The 15,646-nt window shown below is 43.8% G+C and overlaps 2 protein-coding genes across 6 annotated transcripts; both read right to left on the bottom strand.

Moving 5' to 3' along the window:
* On the bottom strand, positions 801-6,676 carry LOC110432510 (F-box protein At3g07870-like). Of its 4 annotated transcripts, none has more exons than XM_021453059.1 (7): positions 6,538-6,676; positions 3,403-4,747; positions 3,195-3,323; positions 2,983-3,078; positions 2,835-2,897; positions 2,071-2,133; positions 801-1,241 (listed from the first exon to the last, which is right to left on the bottom strand). In XM_021453059.1, exons 2-7 carry the CDS (start codon positions 4,684-4,686, stop codon positions 1,191-1,193), a joined length of 1,686 nt encoding a protein of 561 aa, XP_021308734.1. In that variant the 5' UTR covers positions 4,687-4,747; positions 6,538-6,676; the 3' UTR covers positions 801-1,190. The 4 variants fall into 4 exon arrangements, with proteins under 4 accessions (XP_021308734.1, XP_021308735.1, XP_021308733.1 ...); XM_021453060.1 differs by lacking the exon at positions 6,538-6,676 and adding an exon at positions 6,040-6,273 and having other exon boundaries at positions 3,403-4,784; XM_021453058.1 differs by lacking the exon at positions 6,538-6,676 and adding an exon at positions 6,040-6,273.
* Positions 6,423-10,438, bottom strand: LOC8063757 (putative F-box protein At3g17480). 2 transcript variants are annotated; one of them, XM_021453062.1, is made up of 3 exons: positions 10,308-10,438; positions 10,077-10,201; positions 6,423-8,605 (listed from the first exon to the last, which is right to left on the bottom strand). In XM_021453062.1, exon 3 carries the CDS (start codon positions 8,567-8,569, stop codon positions 7,316-7,318), a length of 1,254 nt encoding a protein of 417 aa, XP_021308737.1. In that variant the 5' UTR covers positions 8,570-8,605; positions 10,077-10,201; positions 10,308-10,438; the 3' UTR covers positions 6,423-7,315. The 2 variants fall into 2 exon arrangements, with proteins under 2 accessions (XP_021308737.1, XP_002460406.1); XM_002460361.2 differs by lacking the exons at positions 10,077-10,201; positions 10,308-10,438 and adding an exon at positions 9,844-10,063.

Genomic DNA, 15,646 nt, shown 5'->3' with positions numbered 1-15,646 from the left:
TGACTAAACTTGGTTTTGACCATGGATAGATTAAATTAGTGATGGTCTGCGTTACTTATGTCCGTCATAGTGTTCGATTGAGTTGAAACGGAAATGTTTTCACCAACTAGAGGGTTGCGTTACTTCTGTCCGTTATAGTGTTCGATTTAATTTCATCGTTTTTTTTGAGTTTCGTGCCTTCTAGGCATCTATCTCAGCTCGACGGCGTCGTCATGGCCACCATCGGCCGTGCACATGGAAAACCTCACCACTACGGCCTCACTACCTTCGATGATGAAGTCACCGTCGGTGGCATCTCGAATTCCCGAGTCACTATGGTTTCACAGCGAGTCTGTGGCACCACGGGCTCTCCAATGGCACCACCATCTTGACAACATCTTGGGCAATGCCTGCAGCGTCGCAAGTTTGACTAGACCAAATCTTAGCAGCCATGTCTTCTGAAGGAAATAAGAGCGTGGAACTGAAACAAGAAATTTCATAGCTTGGGAAAGAAGAACGTGGCCATGTTCCATGTTTCCAGCTGATAAGGGCTAAATCATACCACAGGAAGTGCGGATGCCATGGTCGCTGTCGGGTTCCATATGGTAACTATTTCCCCGTGATATGTTTCCATTTGTTTAGTTCCTTCCTTAAAAATTTACACTTTATCCTATCAAATATTTCAACACATACATAAAGTATTAAATATAAAGTAAGAAAATAACTAATTACACATATGGACAAATCTTTTAAACCTAATTAGTCCATGATTTAACAATAAATACTATATTGTCAGGTGTTTCTGACAGTAGCTGGAAGTCTGGAGAACTTAACCAGATGCCCATATTACACGGGTCAAAACATGTTGCGAACATATATAATCCAATAGGATCGTCTTACAAGGTTCCGCAGAGACTTCAGCAAGAAGTTACCCAGATGTCCATATTACACAGGTCAAAACATGTTGCGAACATAAATAATCCAATAGAATCGCCTTACAAGGTCAAAACATGTTGCGAACATTGAACTCCGCAGAGAGTTCAGCAATCCATCGACAAAAGAAAATTTGAAATAGTTTTTTTTTATTTCAAATTTGAAATAGGTAGAAGTTGACAAAAATGACATGAGAAGTCTTCCAGTGTTCACGCCACCATATTCACCACCCATCCCCAGTCACTCTTGGGAAATATTATGCCGAGACAGCTAAAATGTCATGATTCATTAGAAATATTGGCAGCTGAGTTCAATGTGCTCGATATGTGCTGCAAAACATAAACCCGGATCAGATAGAAGAATAGTTTGGTGTTTCCATACAGGGATGACACAGAATTCCCAGAAACAGAGCGATCTAGTGTGACTAAAATGCATCTTGGACCTACATCCTTATATCGTTAAAAATGTAACCACATCCACTGTCCTTCGTTTGGGAAAAAGGGGGATACTGCAAATCCAGCATCTCACCAATATTCAGGTTCCAAAATCGACCCAGGGAAATAGAAGCAGAAAAGGCAAATATCGGACAAGATGCCTTATTTTAGAACATATTTTCCACTTGCTTTGCTAAAGGTATATTAACATGAAATTTTCATTTGAATGAGATAAAGTCAGCACTGAAAGTAACTAGTAATATCATGCTCAATTAGATGCCATAGTTTTATAGTAGTGTATAGGAATATAAATGCAGAGCAGAACATGCTCAAACAGTCAAACATCTAAATAAGATTCCTTTCTTTTGGGGGCGACAGAAGAATATCATTTAAAATTTTAAATCATAAAAACCTATCCTATATAGAACTTGACAGCCGATGACTATTCATATTACACTGATTCCACTACCAGAAAAGTGCACAGTTTGAAAAAAAAAAAATCAAAGCACATCTCTGAATTAAAATATAGCTCTACCTTGGAAAAATAAGCACAATTAACAAATGTTCTTCTGTAAGAATGGAGATAGCACATTAATCTTGCTCATGCTTTTAGAGAAAATGATTGCCTTATTTATGGCAAATCATATCACAACAGAAACAAGTAAAAGGATCAAGCAATCTAATGCAGAAAGAGTAATAACTCAGAATCTACATAAACCATTACCTGAAGATGATTTAGAAAATCACTTAACAACCTGTGAATGCCATCATCTACCTGCACCATTGCCTTCTGGTAGGTTAGTTTCATGAAATTGACATATCTAAGTGCTAAATGTATATGAATAACAATTTCAGTTGAACGTGTTTGATAAACAATTAATATCATTTGAATGTGTTTGATAAAACAATATCATTTGAATGTGTTTGACAAAACAATTTCAATTGAATGAGACAAATCCAATAGCAGCAAAAGTAGCAAGTATTCACATTCTCAATTAGTGCACAAAGTATGTCAGATCTGCATAACTGTTCAAGAATAGAAAAGCATACCAGATCATGTTATTCAACATGTAAAATTGTAAAGAGACTGATTCCTTTTGTAGAGACAGAATACTAGCATTTAAAATTTTTAAAAAGTGGAGTGGAGTTTTCTTTTTTACTTCGAGTTAAATTCATAAGTATAGTGACTTGCATAAACCTTGGCAAACAAGTACTAGTCATACCATAACAATTTCACAGAAAAATACCAAAGAGCATCTCAGAACTAAAGTGTAGTCCTAAGTCCTAACATTTTAAAATAAGCACTTTTATGTTTGAAGTTCTTCTGAACAAAAGGAGATAGCAGAAACTAATCTTCCTCATATTTTAACAGGACATGATTGTTTTGTTTATGCAAATCAGAATATCAGATCACAATATAAACAAGTAAAAGGAACAACCAAGCTCACACAAAAAGACTGATAAATTAGATCCTACACAAACCATTACCTGAAGATGATTCAGCATATCAATTAACGTGCTTTTGATGTCATCAGCTGCCTGCCTCGAGGCCTATAGGCAGGTTAGTTTTGTCAAATTGACATATCTCAGTGACTCCAGATGATAATACTGGGTAGTAAATGCAAGCACAATATACCTTGGTTACATCCTTTACTCTATTCACACGAGCTGTTAACTTCTCCTTATCCCGCTTCCATCCAACCCAATTAAGCCGCCGCTGAGGCCTTCGATGCTGGACTCTCCAGAAACACGTTGGTTATAATAGTCCTTGCTCTTCCATTGGTTATTAACCATTTTTTTAACAGAAAAGAAGGGAAATGTGCTAGTTTCATTTCACAACATATTTACCTTATCTGGACAATCTGGCAAATGCTGCAATGTCTGATCGATCTCCATTGTTATTCGCCGCCGAGTCACCTCATCTGGCACATGCTGCAAGAGGTCCTTGGCTGCTATTACCAGAAGTTGTGGAGTTACCTACAGAGAATTTAGCAATATGTAAATAATAAATAATAATCAATACCCGTTAAGGCTAATGATACTTTGGGCAACTTACCAATGAGTTCTGCTCCAACTCATAGACATTTTTCCACATATTCTCTACACTGCAAATGTCACGCTCCCACGCCTCCCATTTCTTCAATCCCCAGCCACCCTGCTGTTTCGATCCACGCACAATACCAACCTTCTTGTATGCATCTAATCTTACAAGTGACTTCACACATATAAAGCATTGCACGTTGTCTGGTTTGTGGGGGAAGAAATTCAGCAGCTTCACCCTTTTGCTCAACTTAGTCTCACAGCCGTCGTCAAACAACTCATATGAACATAGATCACCTAAAAAAGACTGCATCATGATCTTATCCCAGTGAACAAAATGTGGACTTGGAAGGTAACTATGTGTGTACGGAAGGTTGTACATCTGGCTCCACCTTGACTCTACTTTGCTACACAATGTCCAGAGCTGCAGCTTACCAGCAACCATTCTGGACCGGTGCTGGTGGACTTCGGCAGTAGCTATACATACCTTCCCATTTATCTCTGTGATCCAGTACCGACGATAACCCCCAAGTGTAGAATCTGGCAGCTGTATCCGTGCAAAACTTTCTTCACTTAGATCAAAAGATATAACAGCATGCTTCCAGTTAGCTTTGGCATCTTCAGTTAGCCAAAACATTGCTCCATCGACATTCACTACACCAGAGTTCTTCACACAGCTTAAGCTTAGATCTTCAGAACTTCTAACATCTTTCCATTTGTCACTCCCAAGTGTGTAAACTTGAATGAAATTAAAGGTGCCTTGAGAATCATTTTGATGCGCACTGAGAAAATGTATAACTTTGTACTCTTCTGTGACGGGGTGAAATCCAATACGGTAGAAAGAGAAGTGATCACCCTTCAAATTTTTTATAGGTTTGTCAAGATGCAGGGATTCACCGGTTGCAAGGTTAGCAATCTTGATTGTTGATGACTTTGTGTATAAGCAGAGAAGCCCATTGCATGAGCCGCAAAGAAAATCATCCGGCCCAATCACTGGCACGGCCACGGTTGACTGTGACCAGCCTTCATCAAAGACAATAGCATCACTAGGGTAGGGCTTGCCCTGGACCGACTCTTGAGGAAAGAATAGGAGGGCACAACGGGGAGCTTGCTCAAGGTGTGCTGTGATGAACTGGGGGTCTCGGATGACTTTGTGCCACTGCTTGCAGACTTCAGTGCATCTCAGCAAAGTGCTCACTGAAAGCCTAAAAAATATCCGCTCAACGAGGTCACCTGGGAGGCAGTTTATTATGCATTCCTCCTCTTTCTTCTTCTTTGATTTGGTTTCCTCAGAAGCCATAGGAACCAATATGGCAGGCCTGCAGGCACAGCAGCACTACCAAGTCCTTCTGGAAAGGTTTCTGCCCAGAGAACATCACTATATCAGATTATCAGATACTGCACAGAATTACCAAATGAGAACCCAAGATGGATAATGAGTGACTTGTACAGACATAGAATACTGCACAGAGATTATTTTCAGATTAATTATCATACTACCACAGAAGGTACCATCCTAGTAATTTAGACTCAATTCCAAGATTATTGCCTAACATCTACCAAACAATGAGAAAAGGAAGAAACACAGGGCTTTGAAAGTTTGACTACTTCAAATTGTAACTCTCTCTTAAGTACCAAAATATTCTCCATGCATTAAAAAGTTGTTACCACATTAGCATCTCCCCTTCATACTGGGGAGTACCATGACCCTGGGTGCCTGCCCAGGCTCTGGCACAAGGGGGCCAAGCTGCATATAATACAAAGCAAACCGACGCGATGTCTTGGATGTTGAGGGAGGTCCAAACTCCAAAGTGCATATATAGTGAGTCTGCCAGACAAGCATAGAGAGCGGAGGCTGCACATCAAATATGCAACTGCTACACCGGGCCTGGGGGCCTATGATTATGCCTATAGTAAGAACTACCGCTTGAGAAGGGCACTCGGCCAGTGCAACGTATTGTTCAAAAGTCATCACACCATGGTGGCTTTCGGATGTGCAATGGGAAAGTGATAGGGGAAAATATGGGTTATGGGAGGGCTTTGGGTTATGATATCCATTATTCCATAATCTCAATCCCTTGTTCGGGAACTATTGGACAGGTTTGGGGTAAAACCAGCGAAACCCAAGTCAACACAGAAAAAAAAACAAATAGAAAAGAGCTCCCTTTCTCCTCATCCTCCCGCTTCCACCCTTCTTCTTCCTCCCGCCGCCCATACTCATCCTCCGGCAGCGGCAGCATCTGTGGCCACACCTTCCGCGCCCCCCAAGATGGAGAGAGAGATCTTCTTGAGCCCAACCAGGCTCCCATATCTAGGTTTCTCTTCAATGTACGAAGAAAACTTCATAAATCAACCATACTTTAATAAACGCCCATCCGAAAAAGGAACCATTCCACAGACAAATCAGAGTACCCTACTAGGTACTATCTCCACATCCACACATTTCCCAGAAGCATCAACTTCAAGTCAAACAACACGTGTGCGCTCAATCTCGTGCGCCAAACCCTAAACTAACAACGAACTCAAAACAGAAACCCTAGCCGGCAGCTGCCGTCACGCCGTCACGGATCGGGAAGAAGAATGCGAGAAAGAGCCTCGCGAGGGATACACGGATTCGACGAGCAAAAGAGGAGAATGCAGGGGGCTCACTCACCGGAGCAATCGCCTCAGACCCGCAACCGCCGCCATGGCGAGAGCCGAAAGAACTCCATTTCCCAGCCAGACACACGGTTCGCGGGTTGGTTCGATGAATTTCTACTCCCCCTGTGTGGATTCGAGAAGAAGGGAAAGGCTATCGAACACAGAGGCCCAGTGAGGCCCAACTAGCCCAGCTGCGTAGTCCCACTTTTACTCACAATGCATCCATTAACTTCTGGAATTGCGTTTTGGCTGCGAGCTTCTGCTTTCTACCCAGAAAACTTTTTGTTTCTCAATCCAGAAAACTTAACCAAAAAAATTTTATAGCATTTTGCGTTCAGAAATTGTATGTGCAAAGCTAAAAGCAGAAAAACAAAAATTGCAGTAGCACCAAGAAAGAGCTGAACCTTTGACAGATGTGAACAATATTACTGTGAAAATTACACCAGAAATTTTGTATCAGGATTCAAGCGTGACAATCTTCCTAAGTTACAGGCTATGCTCAGTTGCTCACCTTCTTTTAGAGAGTGAGAGAGGAGGGAATCAGAACTCATCTGCCTGTTTCATCACCATGCCTTCTCTATAGCCATTGTGGGCTTCCGACCTGAGCTATCCCCGTTCCATCTCAAGTATCTCCTTCATCAAACCCCGCGCTGAGACTTGCGTGCAAGCATGCAGCGAGCTTCCTACAAATTCAGCTGGCACTACCCTCCTTAAGTTCTTTACGCTTATAAACGAGGTGTCCTTCTTCATCTACCCCACTGACAGACAACACATTTTGTGTTCAAGTCCATCCATCTTTTCTTTAATGCCATTCGTAATAGCAGGATAAAATGTGCATAGGAAAATCTTTGATCTTCCCCAGACCCCGGGCAACCCATGCTCCAAATCTTCTTCCAAAACTCTTGAATCCTTATCGATCAAAGCCCCCGGTGAAGATGAATGAGCTACATAATTGTTTTTTTTTTAAACTCCTCCTGAACTATGTAGGCTGATTTTGTCAAGAAAAGACCCCATAGCACCAGGCTGCCACATCATCCATCTCCATATGAACTGGGATTAATAAGATTCATTCACATCTTTAGTGTCTTGTTCCAATTGCCTGTGCATGGGTCAATCATCTCAATTACTCAGTTCATGAGATTTGCACCCCTTGGCGTGGATGGCAAGTCCACTCTCTACGAAACCAGGGATCATTCCATATGTGTGCGATCCCCATTACCCACTCTCCATATTAAACCATTCGTCAGTACTTGCTGCCAAAACTTCAGAGTGCAAGAGCCTCGAAGAAACTAATTTGAAGCAACTGAAGGAGCAAGAGGCACAGGCGGTGCACGAACAATGGCTGCTCTGGCATAAATGCTCAAGGGAGCAAGTGTCTCCTTGTAGAAATAGGACTGTGTCTCATAGAATCTATAGTCACCAAGGTGCAAAAGCTTCACCTCCTCTCCATGCTCAATCTGCACATTCTTTCCTCGCAAATCATGGTACCACACATTACTGTCACGGTCCTGTAGTATGATCTTCTCCCTGTGGATGAAGCATGGCTGAGGAACATACTGGGATAGAGATGGTGACTGGATGCTATATTTCAGGAACCACTTGTCACTTTCAAGAGCCCAAATGTCAGTCCTACCTGAAAGCTCTGCGTTGTATCGGCGCCACCTCGGTGCATGGCTTTGGTATGACATAGTCACTACACACACCTTGTCATTTATCTCAGTCATATAGTAAGCAACTTTGGGGGTGGCACAAGAGGCTGTCTCTTTCACTTCCAATGCTGGAAGTTGAATCAATGCAAACATTTCTTCCCTGAGATCAAATGATACAACTGCCATGCCGCAGCTTGTTCCTTCATCTTCTGTTAGCCAATACATCGCTCCATCCACATTTACAGCTCCAAGATGCACCATGCAGCATGGTATAACAGCTTTGATAGCTCTCCATTTGTTTTCACCAAGGGTGTACACTTGAATGATGTCAAAATGGAAAGGCTGTCCTGATTTATAGCGCTGGGGCTCACGGAGAAAGTGCACAAACTTGTATTCTCCAGTAATCGGATGAAATCCAAAGCTGTATAGATAGTGGAAGTCATGCAACAATATCCCATCAGGTTTCAAGAGATGCAGGCATTGACCTGTTGCAGGGTTAGATATCTTGAGTGTGTATGTCTTGTAGAAGCAAAGCAAGCCATTGCATGATGCAAAGAGGTGATCATCAGGGTCCATATGTGATGCAGCCCATGTTGATGGAGACCACTTTTCATCAATGACCGTTGCATGGCATGGTTTGGCAGTCTTGGGATGAAGGGATGCAGATATACTCAATTTAGGCAAGTAAAGGAGGAGCTGCTTGGGTGCACAATAGGCATGCTCTTTGATGAAGCGAGGGGCGCTGATCATGTTCCACCATTCCTTGCAGACTCGACGTAGCCTCAGTAGAGAGCTTACAGGAAGTCTGAGAAGTATCCCCTCAATGATATCTGGTGGGAGCCTTGTGATAGGATTCTCTCCTGAAAGTGAAGCTGTGTGTTCTTCAATCTCCATTGCAAACACATTCCACCAACACAAACCTGTAAAACCCTGCAAAAAGATAAGGATTACAACAAGAAGGCAACAGACCAGACGAAGATATGAATAGATGCTCAGGAAGATACAGGAGCCACTTCACAAATGGAGTCAACAATGCAATCACTTCAGACACTTAACAAAAGGGGAAATAAAAGAAGTTATTTTTCTGCAAGATGCTTTATGTTTACTGAAAGGTGAAGATAGATTGATAGATGGTTACTTGTAGCTAACCCCTCACCCCCACAAGCATATAACAATGTTCGGGTTTGGCCATTCTGCTACATAAGTATCTGTGAGTTTTCTTTCGTGCTGCTGTTTAAAGTAAATATGCTTCAACCTTCAATATTCCTTTCAAAGGAACCACCTCATCTTTCACGTGTCATTTTGGGCATCAACAGGGTCTCCAACATGAACCTCTGCCTGTTACTTTTCCAGCTGCTAGTATTTGATAGTAAAATCTGTAACAACTTCGCAATACAAAGTACTTTTCATGATAAATATAACATAACTTTGTGTGAATCTAAACATTTCCAAAATCTTAATCGAAGTTCTATAAGTCTGAGTAGACACGTTCTGTAGGTGTCAATTGTCATCTAAGAAAAATGAAAGTAACTATTGCAGTGACTGCAATTATATGCCTGTTCACACCTAAAGTAGCCCTGAGCAATTGAACAATTTCAGTTAGTAGGTAGTGTAAATGTGCAGTTGTGAAGAGTGAAGATTAAACAATTAGGAATTCATAGCACTCCAAAACAGGAACAGCCTGTAGATGAAAAAATTGCCACTTCTAGTAGATGCCGCAACAACTGAAGTATAGCACATAACATTGTTATACTACAGCTGTGAACCAGATGAGGTGTGCTGGCATCATCTAAGTTTTTCTATAATACTCTGGCCGTGTTTTTCCTATCATAGGCAAACTTCCAAATTATCTGTTCCAATATGACGTGAAAACCATTATGCCATAGATGAACTCAAGACAGCAAGCACTTATTCAATAAAGAACCTATCAATTCTAGACACTAGACAGGACCCAGGCCTGACATTCCTACAGAACGTGGAAAAATCACAAGCACCCAAATCAATTTTCGCCCACAAACTCAAACTTATTGTCCCTCCCCAACTTTGCACAGACTCCTGAGACCAACGCCTTTGTGGTTCCATTCCCAAGCTAAACATGATACTGAAAACGGCAGTACAAAGCGGCAGCCACAATTGCCTGAGCGAAACTAAATAGAAATCCCGCGTACCACCAATCACCAACGCATCAGCATCACCAATTCGAAGTCCCTCCAGTTCTCACAACATGACAAGAGCATTTAGCAAATCCTAATCTGGCTCACTACGCCTGACCCAGCACAGCGTCAGAGACCAGGATTTCACGAACTGAACAGAAGAGATGCCGCGCGATAACCAGCTGATGCATAGCACAGGGCGCAGTAACGGGGACAGAAGGGATCCGGGGACCTGAGGAGGGGCTTACAGGGAAAGCCTGCCTTGGCCGGAGAAGACACCGCCGCGGCGGCGTGAGCAGTGAGCTCCCTTCCCTTCCCTTCCCTCCACCAGCCACCGCGCGTGCGGCTGTAGCGGGCCCCGGCGATATCCTCCCTGTCCGGCGGTCCGGGTCGAAACAAGATGAGAAAAAAAATTATCCGCTCGCTCGCTAGTCGAAACAAAGATGAGAAAAATTATTCGGCTCGCAAGGCCCATGTACCCGGCCTCCGTTCTGGGCCCCGTCCGGTCGCGAAAGCACGCAAGGCGACAGGCACACTGGCCGGAGGGAGTGAGGGAGCCTTCCTTGGACAGATCCCACCCCCCCGCTCGACTCGGACCAGCGGTGGGCCGCCACCACGTTTGGCTGGGCGCGAGCGGTGGCAGCACAGCAGCCCCGGGGGACACGAGCGGTGGGCATGGTACGCGCGAGTGCAACCCAGGTACACAGCTCCGGGACAAGAACACGCACCACCACCACCCTGGCCCGAGGTGAGGGAGGGCGCACGGCACCACGACGCGGCCACGTGACCCTGGCCCGAGGTGAGGGAGGAGGGGACGCCGGGCCGTCGCAGTCCCTGTTCTGTTCTGGCGCTGGGTGCACCGAACCGCTCGGGCGGCGGAGGAAAGCAACGCGCCGGCGGCGGGGCTGCCTCTTTGGGCCCACGCGTGATCCCGTGCCGTCGGGACCGGGCCTCACTTTGTCACGTGCGGTGCTTGCTATGGGTTCACGCAATTCCTTTCGATGCCTTTTGAGAGTTTTGACCTTCTCATCGCAGCCGCAGAGCATACAGCGTACCACCTGTGTAGGCTGTAGGTGTAGGCATAGTAGGCAGTTAGGCACACACATACGCGTACACGTGTGCTGCTCTGTTTACATTTACACAATCCTTCAGCATCGAAGGCAGAGGAACAATCTAGATTCTACGGTATTTGGATTTAGTTTACAAGGCGCGGCCACGTGAGTTGGGGAGATTTGATGCGTCTTCCGTGGTTTATGATGATGGTGATGTACGAATGGACTGTTTTAATTGTTGTAATTTGGTCCGCCTCGACCATGTTAGACCCTGTTTGGTTTACCTATTAAAATTTACCGCCCATCAAATCAAATATTTAGACATATATATATATATAGAGTACTAAATATAGACTATTTATAAAACTAAAAATATAGTTGTAGCTTGAGAGTAATTTGAGAGACGAATCTTTTAAGTCTAATTAGTCTATAATAAGATAATAATTGTCAAATAAGCCGAAACTGCTACGGTACCTGTTAAACTTTAACACCCCAAAACAAACATCCCTTATATTTTCGTCATATTTTCTGTGATGCACCGTCGATTTTACTAAGGTCTGGTTTGGTTTAAAAAAATTAAGATTTTTCATCATATCGAATCTTTGGACGCATACATGGAACATTAAATATAAATGAAAATAAAAACTAATTACATAGTTTGTTTTAATTTGCGAAACGAATCTTTTGAGTCTAGTTAGTTTATAATTAGACAATAATTATCAAATAAAAACGAAAGTGCTATAATAGTTAAAGCTAAAAACTTTTGGGGCGAAACAAAGCCTAAACCATCGAAAGCACTTCAACAATCTTAATCAGGATAGTTGATGCCGCCGGTCATTACATTAGCAAAGAACCAAAAAAACAAATCGTGTTTGCACGATCGAGCCAAGGCTAATCTGTTACAAGGACGGGTCTTGTTGTATCAACCTCTTATATAGAGAGCTCCTCCCCTCTCTAACTTTGAAAGGGCTACACACACTCACGATTTGTTGCTAAGCTTTGAAACTTGCGTAATATGGGATAAGCACTTTAGCATCAAAGAACGGGAACAAGTGCACGCTTCTAGATCTCAAAGCACTTCTAAAAGTGTAAACGTAGCATTAAGGGTGTCCTCAATAAGGACGAGCAACTCACTGGCTCAATGGGAATAAGAAAAGTAAGGCTTTGTTTGGATGTACTAGTCGGTTTCACATCAATCCATATGTTTTGGGGTGGATTGAAGTTGAATTTGAACTAAATTTCACCCTAATCCACTCCAACACATGTGGATCGAGGTGAATCCGACAACATCCTAACAAAGCCTAAAGAGCTGGCGGTCGCATGGCATAGAGGGGGTCCTGTAGCAAAGATGGAAGAATTCTAGAAAAGTGAGCGAGCTAGGCGAGGAGTAAGCGCTAGTGACCAGATTTACGGTTGCTAGCTAGGAAGTTGTTGTTGGGGACACCCTAAGATTCAACTCTATTATATGGTATCATGCTTTATGGATTTAGCATCAAGAGATGTATAGTAAAAAAGTATGTATTACCAAGATTTAAACTCTATCTAATGCAATGTGTTTCGACATAGTATTAAAAAAATCAATGTAGGACTTGATACACACAACATGTTTTTACGCTTTAGTAGTGGAAGCACTTCAGTATAAAGTGAAAAGCGTTAGCACCAACATTCAAACTCTACTACAAGCATCATGTTTCATGCTGAAGCATTTGCTAGAGTGAAAAAATAGTAGCGACAAATGTTAAACTTGTACACAACATGTTTTTATGCAGTGATAAACAATGTGAAAAGTAGGACGAATAAAACCTTCCCTAGATGCGCATAAAAGTGACGGTCTCAACAAAATGCAACACCCTAAGTGTTTTTACGCTTTAGCCACTGAACGCATTTGTTTCAAATAAGTATATATTCAAGGTGATATAAAGAAAAGGGGCACCAAGATTTGGCTTGACGCATGCATTGCCTCCGCATGACACATGCTCCTCCATGAAACCATCGTCTATGTTGATTTGGATACTCGAAAGGACATGGAGGATGAGAAAAATGACGTGGAGGATGGAACTCTCATCTAGGTTGTCGTGTTGAGATTTGAGAAAGACCTAAGTGAACATTGCTTTACGCGTCATACTTTTACACTTTAGCATCAAAAGATACTTGTCTAATAAAGTAAACATCTTATAACCTCCAAGTCTTGTTATACTTTTCTTAAAGCTATCGGGGGGAGATCTGTGAGATATATATTAATAGATAAGAGTAGTCTTTTAATTTTTCTCACTTTATTAGGCAAGTGTTTTTACACTTTAGCCACCGAAAGCATTTGTTTCAAATAAGTAGATGTTCAACATGATATAGGGAAAAGAGGCACCAAGATTTGGCTTGACGCATGGATTTCTTCCGCGTGACATTGTGCTCCTCCACAAAACTGTCGTTTATGTTCATTTGGATACTCAAAAAGTACGTGGAGGATGAGAGAAATGACGTGGAGGATGGAACTCAAATCCAGGTTGTTGTGTTGAGTTTTGAGAAAGCCCTAAGTGGACACTGCTTTACGCATCATACTTTTACTCTTTAGCATCAAAAGATATGTAAATATCTAATAACGTCCAAGTCTTGTTATATTTTCTTAAAGCTATCAATAGGAGATCTGTCAGGAATAAATTAATAGGAAAGAGTAGTATTTTATACGTTCTCACTTATTAGGTCAGTGTTTTCACGTTTTAGTCACCGAAAGCATCAGTTTCAGATAAGTATGTTCAATGCGATATAAGGAAAAGAGGCATCAAGATTTGGCTTGACGCACGCATTGCCTCCGCGTGACAGTCTCCTCCACAAAAACATCATATATGTTGATTTGGATACGCAGAAAGGACGTGAGGACGAGAGAAATGATGTGAAGGATGGAACTCCAATCTTAGTTATTGTGTTAAGATTTGAGAAAGCCCTAAGTAAACACTGATCTACACGTCATATTTTTACACTTTAGCACTAAAAAAATACTTGTCTAATAAAGTAAACATCTTGTAACGTTCAAGTCTTGTTATACATTTTTCTTAAAAGTTGTCACCAGGAGATCTATCATGCATATATTAATAGAAAAAGTAGTCTTTATGCGTTTTCACTTATAGGCAAGTGTTTTTACGCTTTTGCCATAAAAACATCTGTTTGAAATAAATAGCTAGGTGTTCAACATGGAAGAAGGAAAAAGAGGCACCAAGATTTGAGCTTTGACTCACGTATTATGTTTTAACCGTTGGCATCGTGCTCTACTTGTACTGCTGAGTGCTGAGTTGTCGACCCGGTTGCGTCTTGCGATTTTGCCGTGTAGACCACATGTAGATCTCTCCGTTTCCTTAATTGAACGGGGGAGCTTCCAATTTTCTTTCCTACCTTTTCCGAAGAAGATCGCAGCATCTAGACTGCTCTCGAGTGTGCCGAAGCAGTGGAGTAGACTAGCCACTCACTGTTTGCCAATCAGAGAGGCACGAGCATGGGCGGAGCCAAGGCCCGGCTACCCTGGGCTGCTCGCCGGCCTCCCCTGCAGCAAATACGTTAAACAGCAGCTAATGCAGGGAGTAAAGTGAAGTCAGCATGTGTACATAGCATATAGAGGGTAATTGGTTTGCCCAGGCTCTTTAAAACTGCTGGCTCCCGCCACTGGCCACGAGCCACGGGTACACAAAGGACCCAGCAAGTTGGGCGGAAAGCAGAGAGCAGTCTTTGGCAGGCAGGCACGGCTCCGTCGTCAGTCGTCATCGGGGTTCCCTTCCAGGTGTGCTGCGTGGCGGAGCACCGCCCACGTCGTTGACATCACCGCGCGTACCGGTCGTACGTCCACACCCCCCACCACGGCCGAGATCGCCGGCCAAATCTCTCGCTTAACCAAAGTCATTAGTCGCCAGAAGCATCATCCAATCCATCCCCCGTCCTTAATCTAATCCCGTCAGTCCGCTCCACCTCACTTAAACTAATCCAAAGCCAGCAGCCCACCGGCCACACCGCTCGCCGCCGTTGCGTTCACACTGCCACGCGGGTTCGTCGGCGCATCGGGCGCTCGTCATCATCGCTCTGCGCTTCCGCCGCCGCATGTGCCCGGGCCCCGGGACGGTGGCTAGCGTAGCGGGGGTCGCGTCGCGCGCGCTCGCGCTGCCCGGCAGCTGACGAGGCATGAAACCTGACGGATCGCCTGGGATCAGGCCACGGAACCGACGCGGCGCTTGGTCGTGTGTGATCGTACGTGCCACCGCTTGTCGGGGTCGCGCTCCGACCGCTCCAGAACCGCTGGCCCCTATCCGCCGGGCAGAGCATCGCCGGTGGACGTGTTTTTCATCTCCTCGCAATCTCCGGCAGGTGATACGGATGCTGATTACTGTCCATCTGCTGCAATTTCGAGGGACAGGCGCTGCGCTCCTCTGACCGGAACTATTTTTGTGATGAGTATATCAGCCGGCGCACGAGTGTTTGAAAATTTCTACCGAACGATTGTCTGAGGTGGCTCCTCGAGACGAGACTCCCCAATCAAGTCAAGCCGGCGGTGGTCAAGTTCAGACGCAACCGGAACAATGTGGGCAGCACGTACGTACGTACGTAGTAGTAGCAGCGCCGAGCAAGGCTAACCGTCCTTGCTCTCGGTTCCGATCCGATCGCCTCGACATGTACATGTACTGCTGCTGCCAATGATTTTTCTCGGCGCCGATCGTTACATCGCCGGCCAGCCGGCCGGCCGGGGGCTAAAATTCCACCTCCGTATCCACGACGACTCTCGCCGCAAC

The sequence above is a fragment of the Sorghum bicolor genome, chromosome 2 (genome assembly GCF_000003195.3).
Source record: "Sorghum bicolor cultivar BTx623 chromosome 2, Sorghum_bicolor_NCBIv3, whole genome shotgun sequence".
NCBI lineage: Eukaryota > Viridiplantae > Streptophyta > Magnoliopsida > Poales > Poaceae > Sorghum > Sorghum bicolor.
Note: the sequence above shows the minus strand (reverse complement) of the source record. Positions and strands in the feature narration are given on the sequence as shown.

Bases quoted from the DNA above. Each gene is read 5' to 3' on its own strand.
- LOC110432510 (XM_021453059.1), bottom strand. From the start codon at position 4,686: ATGGCTTCTGAGGAAACCAAATCAAAGAAGAAGAAAGAGGAGGAATGC. The intron at 3,324-3,402 runs GTAAGTTGCCCA...AATTCTCTGTAG, and splicing joins AGTTGGAGCAGAACTCATTG to GTAACTCCACAACTTCTGGT. The intron at 2,134-2,834 runs GTAATGGTTTGT...ACCTACCAGAAG, and splicing joins ATATGCTGAATCATCTTCAG to GCAATGGTGCAGGTAGATGA.
- LOC8063757 (XM_021453062.1), bottom strand. From the start codon at position 8,569: ATGGAGATTGAAGAACACACAGCTTCACTTTCAGGAGAGAATCCTATC.